This window comes from Talpa europaea (genome assembly GCF_964194135.1).
Source record: "Talpa europaea genome assembly, chromosome: 10".
NCBI lineage: Eukaryota > Metazoa > Chordata > Mammalia > Eulipotyphla > Talpidae > Talpa > Talpa europaea.
This window is the reverse complement of record NC_140077.1, coordinates 106,133,875-106,150,288: the sequence shown is the minus strand read 5'-3', so window position 1 is coordinate 106,150,288 and position 16,414 is coordinate 106,133,875. Positions and strand designations below refer to the sequence as shown.

The 16,414-nt window shown below is 33.7% G+C and overlaps 1 protein-coding gene across 3 annotated transcripts in view; it reads right to left on the bottom strand.

The window, feature by feature from the left end:
* The window catches only part of LRBA (LPS responsive beige-like anchor protein), a gene marked incomplete at both ends in the record, with an annotated part of 477,161 nt that overhangs the window by 134,792 nt on the left and 325,955 nt on the right, over nt 1-16,414 (bottom strand). For all 3 annotated transcript variants that reach the window (XM_084246225.1, XM_084246226.1, XM_084246227.1), the window contains 2 exons: nt 10,697-10,809; nt 14,793-14,908. In XM_084246225.1, coding sequence (XP_084102351.1) covers nt 10,697-10,809; nt 14,793-14,908 — 229 coding nt within the window. The remainder of the gene's footprint in view (nt 1-10,696; nt 10,810-14,792; nt 14,909-16,414) is intronic.

The window sequence follows — 16,414 nt, the reverse complement described above, 5'->3', positions numbered from 1 at the left end:
GTCATATGCTATATATAGCTGAAATGGCTTGGCACTTATCTTCACACACTCTACATTTTATTTAATATTGTCAAGAAAAAAATGTCACTGGCACACTACCGTGGCTTTTAGAGTTAACAAATAAGCACTTTTGTTTTCAAGTACCAGAGCAGCTTTAAAGCCTTGAAAATATACGTTCTTGTATGTGGAGGTGAAAATACACCCACCTTACTATTTCAATTTAACAAACACATCTTGGGGAAAAGAAAGTATTCCATTTTACTTATGTGCCTATGTAGAATCTAAATCATTTCCAATGTTCACATTGGTAGATTTAGTAGTGCTACCTTCACAGCTGTGTTATTCAGTATTGTTTATACTAAGTGATTCTTAGATCTGAGTTTCAGAAAGGCACATAAACTGATTAAAATACTGTGATGATCCAATGCCAGTGATGAATAAAATGCCTGGAAGAATCCAAAAATATTCTTAATAGCCAAAGGTAAATTGAAAAAATTGTTTTTAAGTAATTATACAAATGGTGAACACCCAAGATGCCCAAAGCTAACACAACAAAACCTATTCATGGCAGAGAGATTTATCTACCAGAACTGGGGTATAGGCCAGAGGTACAGGGGTTGAGAGGATTCACCAGGGACAGAGTGGGGAGCAGAACAGGCAGACTGACTGAAATACACTGCTGAGGGGAGAAGCAGGTGAGACAGGAGAGGTCTGCTGTGCCATGTGGGTCAGCTCCCTGGTTGGGGATCGAACTTGTGCTGCAGGGGCTGCGGATAGCTTCATAGTGCTGACAGTCAACCCCTTGCACCACCAGGGAAGTTCATTAATCTTTTTTTGTGTGTGCCTGCAATTGAGTCTTACTACAATACTCTTCTAAGCATGCGAGTGGAGGACCCACAGTCAGGCCAACCCATTTCACATTGGGGTTGCATTGTAACAGATGGACTTGGCACATCCTCACCTACTAAGAGTCAATAATAACAGAGAAGGCAGCTTGGACAGTTACAAAGGGCTAAGAGGTAGGAAGTGACCTGCTGTTATTGGCAGAAAATATTACCCACGTCCACTAATCTTTCTCTTGTATGAATCAAAACCTTTACACTAACGGGAGAGGAATACCAAACCTGTTCATGCTAGGGCCCAAGCAAGTATCAGCTGCATCTGCGAGGATGGTAGGAAGAAAACACTCTGCATCTGGAAAGGGTATGGGAGACCTGCAGGACCTCCAGGATTTGGGCAAAGAGCTACTGCTCTGGGATACGTAAAGGAAAGGGTCTTTCACCTAGTAGAAGGGACAGAAATATCTTGGGCTCAGGATTATGCACTGATACAAAGACTCTCCTACTTGTATTATTGGAGGAAGGGCAGGAAAATCTCTCATGCCTAACACCTAAACACCTGCCAAAGATACAAAGTCAAACTTGGATACATAACAAGGTGCAGGCAAGCACACTAAAAAAACTGCTTAAGACTGAGGCTGTGTCAGGAGAATGGAGGAGTTGTCCTGTCCCCACCACTAGCCTGGCATAAGTAATAAGCAAGTGCACCTTTACTTCTGAGAAAGTGCAAGAGAACAGAGAAACATCCCTCTGTGGCACAGACATAGAGGGGTAAAAAGAGGGTCTACTAAGGGGTAGAACAGGAACACTGTAAAAAAATCTCTAGTGCGCCAGCTTCCATCCTAAGGACAAATTCAAGCGGAAAATTGGAAGTCTGTGTTGCAGCAACAGTGACAACAGCAAACACAAGTGAGCTGTCTAATGACTAGTGTGACTGAATACCCCACACAAACTGCCTGACATAAGAGGAGACATCCACATTTCTGGACATAAGATATTTACTTCTCAGTCTCGCTTCGCATTCAATAGAAATTATGAAATAAAGTACTTAGGAAAAAAATTCACATGGAGAGTCAAAGTAACCAACAGAACCAATTTCAGAAATTATGCAGACAGAATTATCAAGCAGGTTTTTAATTCATATATTAGAGGGTCTAGTGGAAAGGTATCAAAAATACCTAAACAGGTGGGGATTTCAGCAGGGCTGGAACCTAAGAATAATTTTAAAAAGTAGTAAAAATAAAAAATATTAGATGTGAAGAACTCTTTAGATGAGGTTATGAGTGAACCTTCTTTGGTAACAGCCAAAGAAGGAATTTGAAGACAGGTTAATAGAAATTATCCAAAATGAAAAGGTGAACAAGTGAAGAAAAAAAAAAGAGGATTGAGCAAACCAGAGCTATGGGGTAAGATTAAAAATTATAATATAGAAGGAATGGAATTAAAGAAACAGGAGATGAAAGAGCAAGGGAAATACCTAAAGAGGTAATAAATGAGCAATTTCCAAAATTAAAGCAAGGCAACAAATTGCAGAACAAGAAACTCTCATTAAAAAAAAAAATATTCAAGGGCCTCCCCTGGAGGCGGCAAGCAGTTGAGCGCAGTGCTGTGAAGCTGTCCTCAGCCTCTGCGGTGCTGGTGTGATCCAGGCCGGCAGGCGAGAATCCCACATGGTGCAGCAGACAACTCCTGTCATACCCGCTGCTCCCCTCAGCAGTGTATTTCATCAGTCTGCCTGTTCTGTTCCCCGCTCTGTCTCTGGTGAATCCTTTCACCCTCCCACGCATCTGGCCTGTACCCCAGTTCTTGCATAAATAAATAAATCTTAAAAAAAAAAATTTCAAACCAGAAAACAAATGAACAAGAGAGATGATAGTCAAATTGCTGAAAATCAAAGCTAAAGAAACAAATCTTTAAAATAGAAAATAATTACTTTTTATCAGTAAACATGTCAACCAGATAAGAGCAGAATAAGCTCTTTACAGTACTAGGGTGGGGTGGGGTGGGGTGGGGTGGGGTGGAGGAGGTTCTGTCAATCTAGAATTCTACATCCAGTGAAAATAATTGTTTAAAAAAAAAGTGAAATATTTTTCAGTTTGAAATAAAATGGAAGGAATTATTTGCTAGAAGATATGCACTATAAGAGATATTAATGGAAATTTTCAGACAGGAGGAATATGATACCAGATTAAAATATAGTGTTATACAAGGGAATAAAGAGTATTAGACATGTTAACACCCAGGGTAAACATAAAATGATTCTTTTCTTATTTACTACTTTAAAACAGATTTCTAAAGTAAAAATAGTAATGTATTGGGTTTATAACATTTACCACATTAGTGATAAGGTTTATGAGAACAGCCCAAATGTATGGGATAGAGATAATAGGAGTGAACTGTTGTAAGGTTTGAAAACTATACATAAAATGGTGTAAAATTACTGGAAGACAGATTATAGTAAGAGTAGTAATTTGAAAACATAAAGAAACTACAAAAATATTTTGAAAGTATAAGTAATCAGCCATAGTGAAGAAAAAATGGAATCATAAAAATAATTTAAATCTACAAGAATTCAGATGAAAGGAAAAAAGTACAAAGAATAAAGGTGAGGAATCACAATTACACTGAGTATCATAAATGACATTAAATGTAAATGGTTTCAACACCCCTGTTAAAATGCGGAGATTATCCAATTACCTAGTAACCCACTGTGTGCATATACCACATTTCTTGATCCACTCATCTGACTTTGGACACTCAGGTATTTTCCATATCTTGGCTATTCTAAACAGCTACACTAAATGTGGCAGGGTTTATGACAGATCTGTTTTTAGTGTTCTGAGAAATCTCAATACTGTGTCCCATAAGGCCTGGACCAGTCAACAGTCCCACCAAAAGGGTCAGAGGTTCCCTTTTCTCCAGACCCATGCCAGCACTCGTTTTTTCTGGACTTTTTGATATGAAATTTTCTCACAGGTGTGAGAAGGTATCTCATTGTGGTTTTGATTAACTGACAAATCTTTATGTTTCTTCCCCCCAGGGAGACACCAACCACTTATATTTTTAACACTGACTTATCCTCTTCATTTCTTCCTATTTTTACTATAAATTTCATCGCTTAAGTGTAAGACTTCATATCATTTCTTTATATTTCACATGAATATCAATTGTATTTTATTTTGTCAAAATAATGCAAACTTTGTATTTAACTTCCTGTAAAACAAACTGTATGATTAATTTGTAATATTAGTAAAATTGTCAAACAAATCAAGAGTAAGGACAGAATCCTAGAAAAATGTTCTAAAGAAAGTGATATATCTTAAGTTTATGAACAAAAGTATTGTTATGAAAGCTAATAATGTCTTTTAATAAACTTGACTATATTTTAGAAAGGGACTACTCAGACTTTCACTTGCTGAGAGACATCACACTAAATGCGTAACTTTCCCCATTTATTAACCAAGCCAAAGTTACATTTTTAAAGCAAACAATGCAGCTTGACAAGATATAAAGCACGACTGATTTTCATTTCAACCTACATTTTTCAAAATGCTAGCATTTAATTTCTACTCTAACTTTTACATAAGGCTAGTAATAACTTATGGCTTTGGTTTTTAGAATTTTCCCTTTTTATACTTCAAAAAACTTGGTTCACATTATTAATCATGAACTCGCATTAAAAAGCAAAGTTCCTGAAAGTGGGACAATCTAAAATTAAATCACATAGAAATAAAATGTTTCTGATTAAATTAGAAAGGGTTCATATGTAACATATTCAGTTATAAAACTCTAAAAATACACAGAACTTTTTACTACAGGGGCTATTTAATTCAGTTTCCTTTCTGAGACAGTCCTCAAAATAATGTCCACAAAATGTATGCAGAAATATTTAATAGATTATTTGAATTAACACCTTTATTCAAACAGTACTACATATAGGTGTTTACACTGAATAAATGTGCTTATTCAAATAAATGGGCTTTGAGAATGAAGAATTGGACAGCAATGTGGACATGTGTCTCAAAGGTAAGTTACTACATTACCTACTATAAAAACATATGATATTCATGTAAGTTTTGAGCATCACAGGGAATTAAAAGACTGAGAAGGTGAGACATACAGTATATGTAGAAAGCTACAAATGTATGTGGGTTTTTTAAATGTCTTCCTATCACATGTACCTTCCACAAAAAGAAAAAACCACCCAAGACTGAAATCAGAAACAAAGTACTAGCATTTACTTTTTAAAAAAAAAACCACCTATTTTTAAGTATTTTGAAAATTTTTATGCAAATTCAGAGTAGGTATGTATGTTTCCTTCTCTGAATCTATACAACTTAGCAGACCCAGTACTAAACAAAACAATAGGAAATATTATAGGATAAAACTGGTAATGCTATGTAAATCAAACAATTCATTTATAAATAATAATAAATGGTCACTCTACACCACAGTAACTTAGGGTGATTAGAGAATAAATACTTAACTTTGAGAAGGACTACTGACTGGCAGTGTGTTACTGGTATATGTCAGGATTATTTATCACCCTGACAGTAATATTAACCACAATCCATTTCAGTTACTTCAGTTTATCATTTTCTGACTAATGTTAAAAAACAGTGTCATTGAAGGCTGTTTAAATTAAGTATAAGGTTAACCTCTGTTAGAATCATTTAAAAACTAGAAGGTATAAAGCCAAATTTGCCTGAAGCATGTTAATACTTAATGAAAGTAAAAAATTTTATAAGTCATACAAAACAAATAGCTTTCCTAATTTAAAAACAAGACTTGTAAGCTGACCATAGATCTAAGGCATACGGCAGAAGAGGGAAGAGCACAAGGGGCAGTGGAGATGGATCACCACGGGTGCTGTGGAGCGGGGGACTACATACACCTGAGGGGTGAAATCAAATACTGTCCAAAAATTAACAGCAATGCAAGAAAAAAAGTTAATTTGAAAAATAAAAACCACCGTAAAACTTGAATAAATCCTCTAAGATTCACCATAGCATATATGTACATGTATCTATATGTTCCATATCTGTATGTTCACAATTGCAAAAGTTAATTTTAAATTCTATGGGAAGACTTGCATAACCAGATTTTAAACTAAATCTATCACTGAACACAAATTTAAAGATTCAAAATGTGTAGCCATAAAAATTTTCTTCATTATGTGTATTTCACTCTAAATTCATCTTTCTGGACTATTTTTCCATATCATTTTGAAGCACCTTTTAGAAAACATCTGCACTTATATTTTAATTTCCATAGCATTTTCTTTTTCTAGTAACGGAATTGTCATCTCTTTTCTCTGTGGTATTTCATTTTGTTTTTAAGGCTTCATCTGTTTCCTAAATTTTCTTTGCTTCTTCTGCTTTTATTTTTTGTATTTGTTTTACTCTGTCATCTCACAATGGACAGTGTCTTCAAATGTTTGCTAATTCGTGGCTGTACTTTCCTTTTAAAAAATGAGGCACACAGACCTAAATGAAATACATCAAAAATAAGCAATGTAAATTGGTAGACTTCATTGAAGGTAAATCATTTGGGATCCCTGTAAATATTTTTAGGTTTTTTTCTTTGAGCCAATGTCAATAAGCCCAAAGAATAATAGCATCTTCTCTTACAGGGTAGGACTGACAAGCCTCACTGCTAGAGTTCTGATAGCATGACATCAAAAGGGACCTAGGGGCTTTACCATTCAGTAGGTGGAAGCTTTCAGTTAATCTTTCTTTTTTTCTGTTCCTTAAGCCCTCCCTCTGCCGCCCTTGGTGTTCTCAAATGAAAACTCCTCATGTACGATTTCTCCAAAAAGTAAACCTCTTGCCTTTTGCCAAGATTTTGATAGGAAGTGGATATAAACGGGAGTATTCAATCTCAAATATTTTTTTCTGACTACACGTACAAGTCTATCAGTTCACAGACAGGGCCAGATCTAAGATCAAACCCTAGTCTTAACAACTAAAAAAATGTGTGACCTTGGATAGTGTCTTAACCTCATCAAGCCTTGATTTTCTATCTGTGAAATAAAGCTAATAACATATTCCTTACAGTTTTCTTGGGGGAATTAACGGACATAGCAAATATAAAAAAAAATGTTACAATGGAAGATTCCCTCACAATATTCTAAACCTTCTTCATATAATTTTTGTGCTGATTAGACTGTAAACTCCCCAAGGCCAGGGAATTCAGTTTATACCAAAATTCATGAAATCAATGTGATATATAATAGCATCTATGTTTAATGCCAAGATTAAAACATTGTAAATATACTGTCAGCCAATTAACAAATCTATATATGGGGTAATTTTTAATTTCTCCACATTTATATTTTATTTAAATGCTTTAAGATCAATTATTTGTTGTTTTAGCTTTCTTTTTTTTAAGTCTGAACTTCTTTGGTTTGACAGAAGCTTAATAAACAGAAAACCAAACTAGAAGTTATTACACCTATCATATAAACATATTACCCCTCCCCCCAAAAAAAGTGCCCCCCCCTCCTATGACATGTAGATGGTATATTGATTCCCAGTGTATCTGTTACAGAGCAGACTAAAAGGACTGGCATTCGTCAGAAACAGCACTTAAAACTTAAAGAGATAAAGAAGTGCTGTCTGATCAACAACAGTTAAATGTCGGTAGTCAATTCCAGGTCAAGATACATGCTGTATATTAAATGTGTGTGTTAGGGAGAAATATCTCACATATAAAAATACATTTCCAAATGGCAGGAGAAAAATGAGAAACTTACAGAGAAAAATCACCTACTTTTCCTTTAAACAAAGAGGGGACAGAATTTTCAAACATTAAATACATAGGACAAATAATAGCAACTCAACAACAATTAAGTAAATTCAAGAGAGTTTTGTCATTCAGTTGCCTTCAGTTATCAGACAATTTACACTTTAGAAACCTTTCAAGTTAGGCTAGAACAATGGAAGCAGCTAGTGTAGCTGTAAGTATTAACTGTTTTTGTAACAAACAAAAACTGAAGTTAGCTGAGGCCTGGACCAAAATATAAAATTCAGTTTAAAGGTCTGACAATCCTGTGCAAGGGAAGAATCAGTAGCTCACAGTGCAGTCCTGTTTACCCCCAGTGTTTACTTATCTTGGCTCCACACTGAGCCAAAGTATAGCTCACAGTGTTCCTGCACGCTGAAGTCAAAAAATAGATGATGTTTCTACCTCAAACTCACTATTTTCTTTTGCTTAAGAATGTGAACACTAATTATTAAAAAATAGAATACCTGGTTATGCCTTAGACATTTCCTGTACCTGCCTCATTCTTATCTTCAGTTTGTTTTTTAGTAGGGTAGTAATAACCTGATTTTACTCTACAGAAATGGAGTCCTTGGAACACAATATTACTCACTAAATAATCAATGCAAAAAAACAAATGAATCAATGAATCAGGGATTGTCTAGAAAAAGCTGAATGTTTGGTTAATTCAGCTTTTTCATAAAACAGGCTAGTCAAAAAAACTTGGACCATAATCTGAGACAAGCACACAAAAAGTAGGAAATTTGGAAAAGCTTTTGTTTTTCAAGCTATTAACAGAAAGCTAGTTGTACTTTACCATGGTATCAGCATGAGAGGTGAAGGGAAACATGATAAAAATAACATTAAAGCAGACTCAGCAATTAATGTCAAAGGTAGATGGTAGCATAGTGTATTTCTCAAACCTCCTGGGACAAAGTTTATGAAAGAAAATAACCATGGCACCTTATTTAAATCATTATCCAGCACACACATGTACACACACACTTTAAGCAGAAGATGGGTGTGTGTGTGTGCATTATGACACTCCATTCAATTTCTGAAATGTTAGTTGTAAACTGCAGTTGAGGAAGACTGGCTTGGTGTTAAATTTTGGTTCTACCCACTAGCTATGTGAACACAGGCAGTCTGCTTACACTCCTGGTGCCTCAGTTACTGCCTCTATAAAACACAACAATGTTACCTATTTTAAGGGTCTTTGTGAGGGTTTAAAGAGTTAATAAATATACTTAGATAAAAGCCTGACATATAAGTCCTCAATAAATGTTAACAATAATAAAGTCGGATAGTCTTGCTTCTGAAAACATTTGGCTGAGATTTCATTTGCAAGCTTTCAATTGGAGGTGAATGGTTATTTTCTTTCAACCTAAGAAAATATGGTGGTGTTTTTTTTTTCAGTAGTTATCCAGATTTCAGCACATATACATGAAAATTTGAAAATAACTATTTCCATTCAGAGAAATGATTACCTCAGATTGTCTCGGTTTTCCCCGTTAGTCTACTAAGGGGGAAAAAATACTAAATCACAGTAGCAAAGAAAATCTTCCTTATACACACAGGAAACCCCGGCACTGAAACACTGAACCATCATAATTTGTTTTTATAGTATGACATTTTGTAAATATATTCCTGCCCTAATTAATTTTGTCTTCTTATAAAGACAAAAAGAAAATGTTGACTCTTCTCTCTTCAAAGAGGCTATCAAAATATGAAAATCAATGTGTATGTGTAAAATATGGATTAATGTCACTCCAAAGTCTACGCATCGTTAGACATGTCTTCTCGTCAGTCAGAATTTTAGACTAGTGATGAAACAACTAGGAAATAGGAGGACAAAAAGTCAACTTTAAAAGTGATCCCTACATTACTGCAGTTTTGAAAAAAATAAATTTAACGCATTATGTCAGGTGAAAACTTTCTCAATACAAAAATATATTTAATTTTCAGATGACAATATATTTGATCTTCTCAAAATCTGTTAATTATTAGAAGGATATACTGTACATAAAATAAAATTTTATATCTTCAAGAAGATATTTTTTACATTGTTTCAGTTAACCATTCCTTAAAGAATGATCAGAAAATACAGAAGGGTATTGATTACGTTAATCAAGTTTCCAAAAGAAAATTTCCCATGCAATACAGAAGAAATTACCAAATAAAAGTGTAGCTTCATAGCAGAGATACCATAGGTTCCAAAACCAGCTTCAGGAAAATTAATGGACATAAATGCAATTAACATTTTATACCTTGTGGAAAATGTCATATATATTTTATTGTTTAATTTATTTAACACATTTATTTCATGACAGGCCCTACGCTGGGCATGGGAGAATAACAGTGGAAAAGAACTCTATCATTATGGAGCTTAGAACCAAAACAAGTGTAGGCATGATATGCAAAATGCAGGATATTTTAGGAGTTATGAACGAAACAAAGAGTAGAATGTTAGGAAAGGAAAGCAGTTGGTAATTCTGAGGACATGACCTAAAGGAGAAGAGAAAATGAGCCACTTACAAAATAGGGATATAAACATTAAAGGCAGCGAAAGCAAGGCTCTGAATTTGGAAAGGCTTATTCGCCATTCAAAAAACAGACCAAGAAAGGTTTAAACACTGGATTTATAAAGTTCAACATCAGATTTAAAGAGGTTCCATTCTGTTGCAGTGAGGGATGGATTAGAGAAGGAAAGACTGGAGGTAGCAGGGGGATTGTTAGGAGACCAGTTAATGCAGAGTTACTTGACTTTATAGAAGAGTACTGATGAGAAGTTTCCAAGAATTTCTTCATGTTTCATCAAATACTAATACCCTCAGAAGTTAATGTTTGGGAGTAACATCTTCTTAATTGTATATGGAAAAAGGAGCATAATTCTTAATATTTTTGACTGTCAAGTTTGTCCTGCACATCAAATTTTTCAATTTAAAATTTGAAAAGTACTAAAAGTATACTTAGAAGGTAAATATATTAAAGATACAAATTACACTTAAAGATGTTTTTAAAAAGCAATGTGAAAATTACTGAAGATAATCTATTTTTGTACACAATTATATTTCAGATGGTTACTGAGAAGTTACCTTGGACAAATCTCTAAAATTACTTGGCAAGGTAAGGTCCAGTTCTTCTGATTCGTAATTGGTGATGACCCAGGGAAACACTGGGTACTGATTTAAGTCATTATAACTCCGTCCTAGGAGAAGGAAAACAAGTAGCCACTTAATTTCAAATAATACAATGAAATGATAAACAGATGCAGTAATAAGGTTCACTAAAAATAACAAGAACTGACACTTTTTAAGTACCAGATATTGTTCTCAGTGCTAATAATTATTTCATTTAATTCTCACAATAATCCTATGCTAGTAGTACCATTTCCATTTTACAGATGAAAAATTAAGGTGCAAAATGCCCTAAATCAGGCAATTAATAAATCAAGCAACTAGTAATGGTCAAACAATACCAAATCTGGGTATTGTAGGTCCCAAGGTTATGATTATTTTGTATTACTTGAAAGTCTGACCCAAATGAAGTGTTCTTTACCAAAACTTAATAAAACATTTTGTAATTCTCACAGTTTTTCAAAACTAGAATTCTTTCTCTGCCATTAAGTAATCAACCAATTGACCAATTAACCAAATTCAAGTGACTTAAGCCCTCTGAGCACTCATTAGTCATCTGAAAAATGAGGTTATATTAATAAATGAAATTCCCGTGACAGTTTTCAAACTCTATGATCCTCTGAATGTAAAGCACAGCATCATCAGTGTTGCTTTCCCTCATTCCCAAACGCTGCTCATCCTCTTCTGTACTTCTAAACTAATGACATTTAATGACATATTTAAGTCTATCGAAATATGAATAAAGGATGAGGTAGCCCTTCAGCGTATATATAATTTTTTGGGGGGGATATTGCCACTTAGGAAAGCAGCAGCATAATAGATGAAATCATTGTTTCTGGAGTTAAAGTGCTGGCGTTTGAATCCCAGCTACATTATTTACTAGCCTATAACCTATTTTTAGTTAGATTTAATGCAAACAGACTTTTATTGTTAGGTAGACAAGTATATTAATGTTTGAATTCCTGTCTTATTGTGTATTCTATTATCTCCATTCCTTTCTCATTCTCAAACATATACTGATGTCATATCAACATATAAATAAGTATTAAAGTAGCTCTATACACAGACTCCCAGTATCTAAGCTTTCCTTATGATTTGATGTTTTTAACATTTTACTTCTTTCTTTTCTTCTGTGTGTAAGACCAATTAGAATAACAGAGATTTTCCTTGACTGACCTAGAAACAGACTTTTAAAAAGTCTGATGAATAATAAAGACAATTTTAATTCAGAGGCTATTACATGTCACTACATATTTATCAATTCTAATTTCTTCCAGAAAAAAAATAACCAAACTTAGCAGTAAAAACCACCCATTTTGGGGTAAAAACTAATCCCTTTCTCCCCCACTTCTCTCTTCTTGTGATTGAGGTGAACAGCAAAATCCACATCTTAACTCATCTGTTCATTGTACCTACAAAAATGGTGAGTACCTGCTCACGGTGAATAATACTTCATTAATTAAGTTAAGCTCAATATACAGTTATTGGATATTCACTGATTACTTTTTGAGAAATATGTCATGATATAGAACCTACATGTATCACAGATAATAGCATAAAAGGAATCTTACATAACATGAGACTCAACCCCACTTTCTAGTGTGTATAAAAACTATATAAAATAAAGTATTGATTCTATTCCTTAAAAAGAGTACCTGGGGATATATTTAAAAGAAACTGTAGGAAAATAGAAGCTATTGAGAGTAGAGCATTTCTTAAATGTCATTCCATAATTATAACGGTACATTCAATCTATGTATTAATTGATTTACCATGTGCAAACATGACCATTAAACTTGTTCTATAGCTTCCCTGTCTCTTACAACTACTTAAAAATCTTTTTAATCACTACTTATATTATCCCTTCTAAATTCAACATCACTGTTGAAATTTTTGTTATATTCCCTTAGCTGACTATAAGATGAACATCTCTTTAGTTGACAAATTTAGATGTTTCAGTGTGAGCCCTAAACTTTCAATTGTTCATAACATTTCTTTTCTACTTTGTAACATAGCTTATATACTTTGCAGGGTGCGATGCCTTCATCTGAGCTCTTGAACCTGTCTCCCTTATACCTGAATCATTACTTTTCCACTCTTGCCCTCTTCCATGGTTTCTCTCCTCTGCTGTAACTCACCATCTATTAGGACAACCATAACTACATTTAGTGTTTCCATTTCATCCCCAACCATTCAGTCCTTATAATAAACCAGATGCACTTGCTTTGAAAATGAACCCCTGTAAAGCAACCAGGAAGCCCCAAAATGCCATCAAAATTGTGACCTGTACTCATATTTGTTTTCTCTGACATCTCAGGAACATCTCATCCAGGTGACCTGTGCTTTCTCTCTCCCGGCCTCTGAGACATTTGCGTTTACATTACTTCTCCTTCTCCTAAGCCTATAAACTGCAATCACTCATTTTCTTTTCTTATTCACTCACTCTCCCTCTTCTTGTAGGGCACCCTAGACTTACTCTCACCTCTTTCTGTATTAGTGTGGTAATCAAGACATATCTTGATAATTTCCCTTCTGAGCACAAGATATCCAACACACGAACTAAATTACAAATGTCCTCTATTTTCCAACAATTCTTTTGGCTACCTCAATTGATGTCTTGCTAGCACAGTAAAATCCTCATTTTTCTGTAGGTCAACTTATCTGACTTCATTTGATGTTAGTTGCATCACCATTTCCCTTATGATTTAGACCAAAAGCCTGGAAATCCTTGCAGACACTTTCTTTTCATTTACCCTCTATGTTTGGTGACCTGGATGTCAGATGGTTTATACCATGTAAATTCTTATGTTATTAGATCCCTTGTTTTTAATTCCCACTGTCATTTCTCTAATATAGGCTCTCATTATTTTTTATATGTAATTGCTCTCTGCCTAGTCTCGCTTCAGTCTAATTTATCCTTTGTTCTGTCTCCAAGTTAACTTTTATACAATTCTAATAGCAATTTTTTGGCCCCCAAGTTTTCAAGTTTTCCAGTGAACTAACTGCTAACTCCTTAAATTGACAGAAAATCTTTTACAATGTTTCCACAATAACTTCCCAATCAACTTTCTCATTAATCTTTATGAAAATATGCTTTCTCCTCCCTACACCCCCCCCATTCATTGTTACTTATACTTCATGTTTCTGGGTCTGTGAACGTCGGTTTGCACCTTCAGTTTTATGTGGAGTGACTTCTACTCACCCAGCAACCCCTCTGCTATTTAAAGTTAATATCCATCTTTACAGGAACATAAAATCTTTCCTTTTTTCTTACTGCCGCCAACCATATGACTATAATTCCCCTTACTTTGTCCTTTGAATCCCCATTATATTCCATACTTCTTTTATTGCATTTATACCCCTTTGCTCTAGAATTATGTAAATACCTTTATATTTACAGCAAGTTCTCTGAGAATAAGCAACGTGCATTATTTATTCTTATATCTCCTTTGTGCTTCAAATATAAACTGTTAATTTGTTGAATTGAACCTCAAATGTCTCACAAATACATTATATAAACCTCAAATGTCTCACAAATACATTATATAAATAATTTTCTTCATTCAGTTTTCACAAATGAAAAATAATCCCATAGTTCTATTATTTATCCTCTTTCTAATAGTTTCAATGGATGATTTTCAATATTAACACATTGTACATTGCAATTGGTCTTAGATTTTTATGTATGGGTGATAATATAAATATTCCTTTCATATTTCTAATAAGTTAGTAATACATTCTTAAGATTTTATGTTTTTCATTTCTACTTTTTCATAATAAGTCCAATTTGTGCTACATTAAAACTTCGCAAATTTTTATAACTTTTAATTTTTTTTTAATTTGGAAAATAGTATAAAACCCTTAAAATTTTCTCCAGGTAGCCAACTATTCATATACATAACTGATAATTCTATGATCAAATTACTCTTTATAAGGTAATATGTATAGTAATAATGAAAATTAAAACAAGCTATTTATACCAGTACTCAAAATAACCTAATCACATCACAATAATTTCTCATTTGAAAGAAGTCAACATGTGAGTGTAAATTACCTGCTATTGTATTGAGAAACATCAAGTATTCAAAATTTGAAATTTCTCTGTGTTGCCATCTCTGGGTCATGTTAGAAGCTTTAAATAGTTGACGTGGACTAGCTAATGAGATACGCCTGCAGGGGAAAGAATTTTATGTAGAATCAATTTAAACATAAGATTAATTATATAACAATAATAAATCATGAATATCTGTGCTTATTTAAAATGATAAATACATGTAATTCTGAAAAGTTCTATTCATGTTATAATAATGAATACTAGATGACTCTACCTACAATTAATGGTTAAACAAATGATTTGGACTAGCCACAGGTCTATTATACATCATTAAGGTAAGATGTCATCACAATGTCATTAAAATACCTAAGTCCCATAAATGGTGATTAATAATAGTATGATTAATAAGCCACTGTTTTACTGATATAAAAGGAATTACAGTAACTCAGAAATACATATAAATTATATTTTCATGTCATTATCAATTTTAACAATTATCTCTTAAAGACAACACATTTGTGCATTGTAAATTTCAATATTTTGATTGTGTTCCCTTCGTAACAGAGGAGAGAGGATTCAAAATTAGGTGAATATTTACAGGGTGAGATAAAGATAAGAGAAAATTACTTTTTTTTTCATGTAGCCTGAAGAAGACCAAGTCTTCTGTGTTTTCTTAATGAAATGTAAACAACAAAGGATACAACTAATACTAATAGCAGTGAGAAATAGGTGGTAGGATTAATTATTAAATTCAGAGCTTAGAATCTCAGAGAAATATGCTGCCACAGTTGTTCTTACCACCAAGGACAAGGTAACTATTTTTTTAAAAAGTTTTATTATACAGGTATAATTTACAACCATAAAATTTCCCCGCTATAAGTATAATATTCAATGATTTTTTTTTTTAAGGTAGCTTTCTAGAGCTCTACAATTATCATAATGATCCTTGGCACATTTTCATCACCACAAAAACTTGCCTTTTCCCTATTTACAGCTAATCCCTATTTCTATCCCCAGTTTGAAGCAACTAACAATTTGCTTTCTGACTCTATAAACATGCCTTTTTCTGGATACTTGAGATAATGGAATCAAATACTATTTAGTCCTTTCTGTCAAATTATGTGTCAGTCTTTTGCCTTGTTTTATTTTCAATTATTCCCTCTATTAACCATTTGTTGAGATACAATTGAAACATAACATTAGTTCAGGAATAAAACAAACAATTCAATATCTGTACATATTGCAAAATAATCACCACAATAAATTTAGTCAATATCCATTACCACACATAACTACAATTTGTTCTTAATAAAAGAAGCTCTATGATCCTCTTGCTTAGCAATTTTCATATATCCAATGTAGTATTAACTACAGTTACCATGGTAAATATTACATTTCCATGACTTCTGAATTTTAAAACTGGAAGTCTGTATCATTTAACAGCTACCTCCACCAACCTGGTTTTACCCATTTTGCCTATTCCCCACTCCCCTGCCTCTGCAACTACTACAGGTTCTTGTACATGTGAGTTCAGGTTTTGTTTTCATAAATTTCACATGTAAGTGACATCATACTCTTTGACTTTGACTTTGTATTTGACTTTCTCTGACTTATTTCACTTA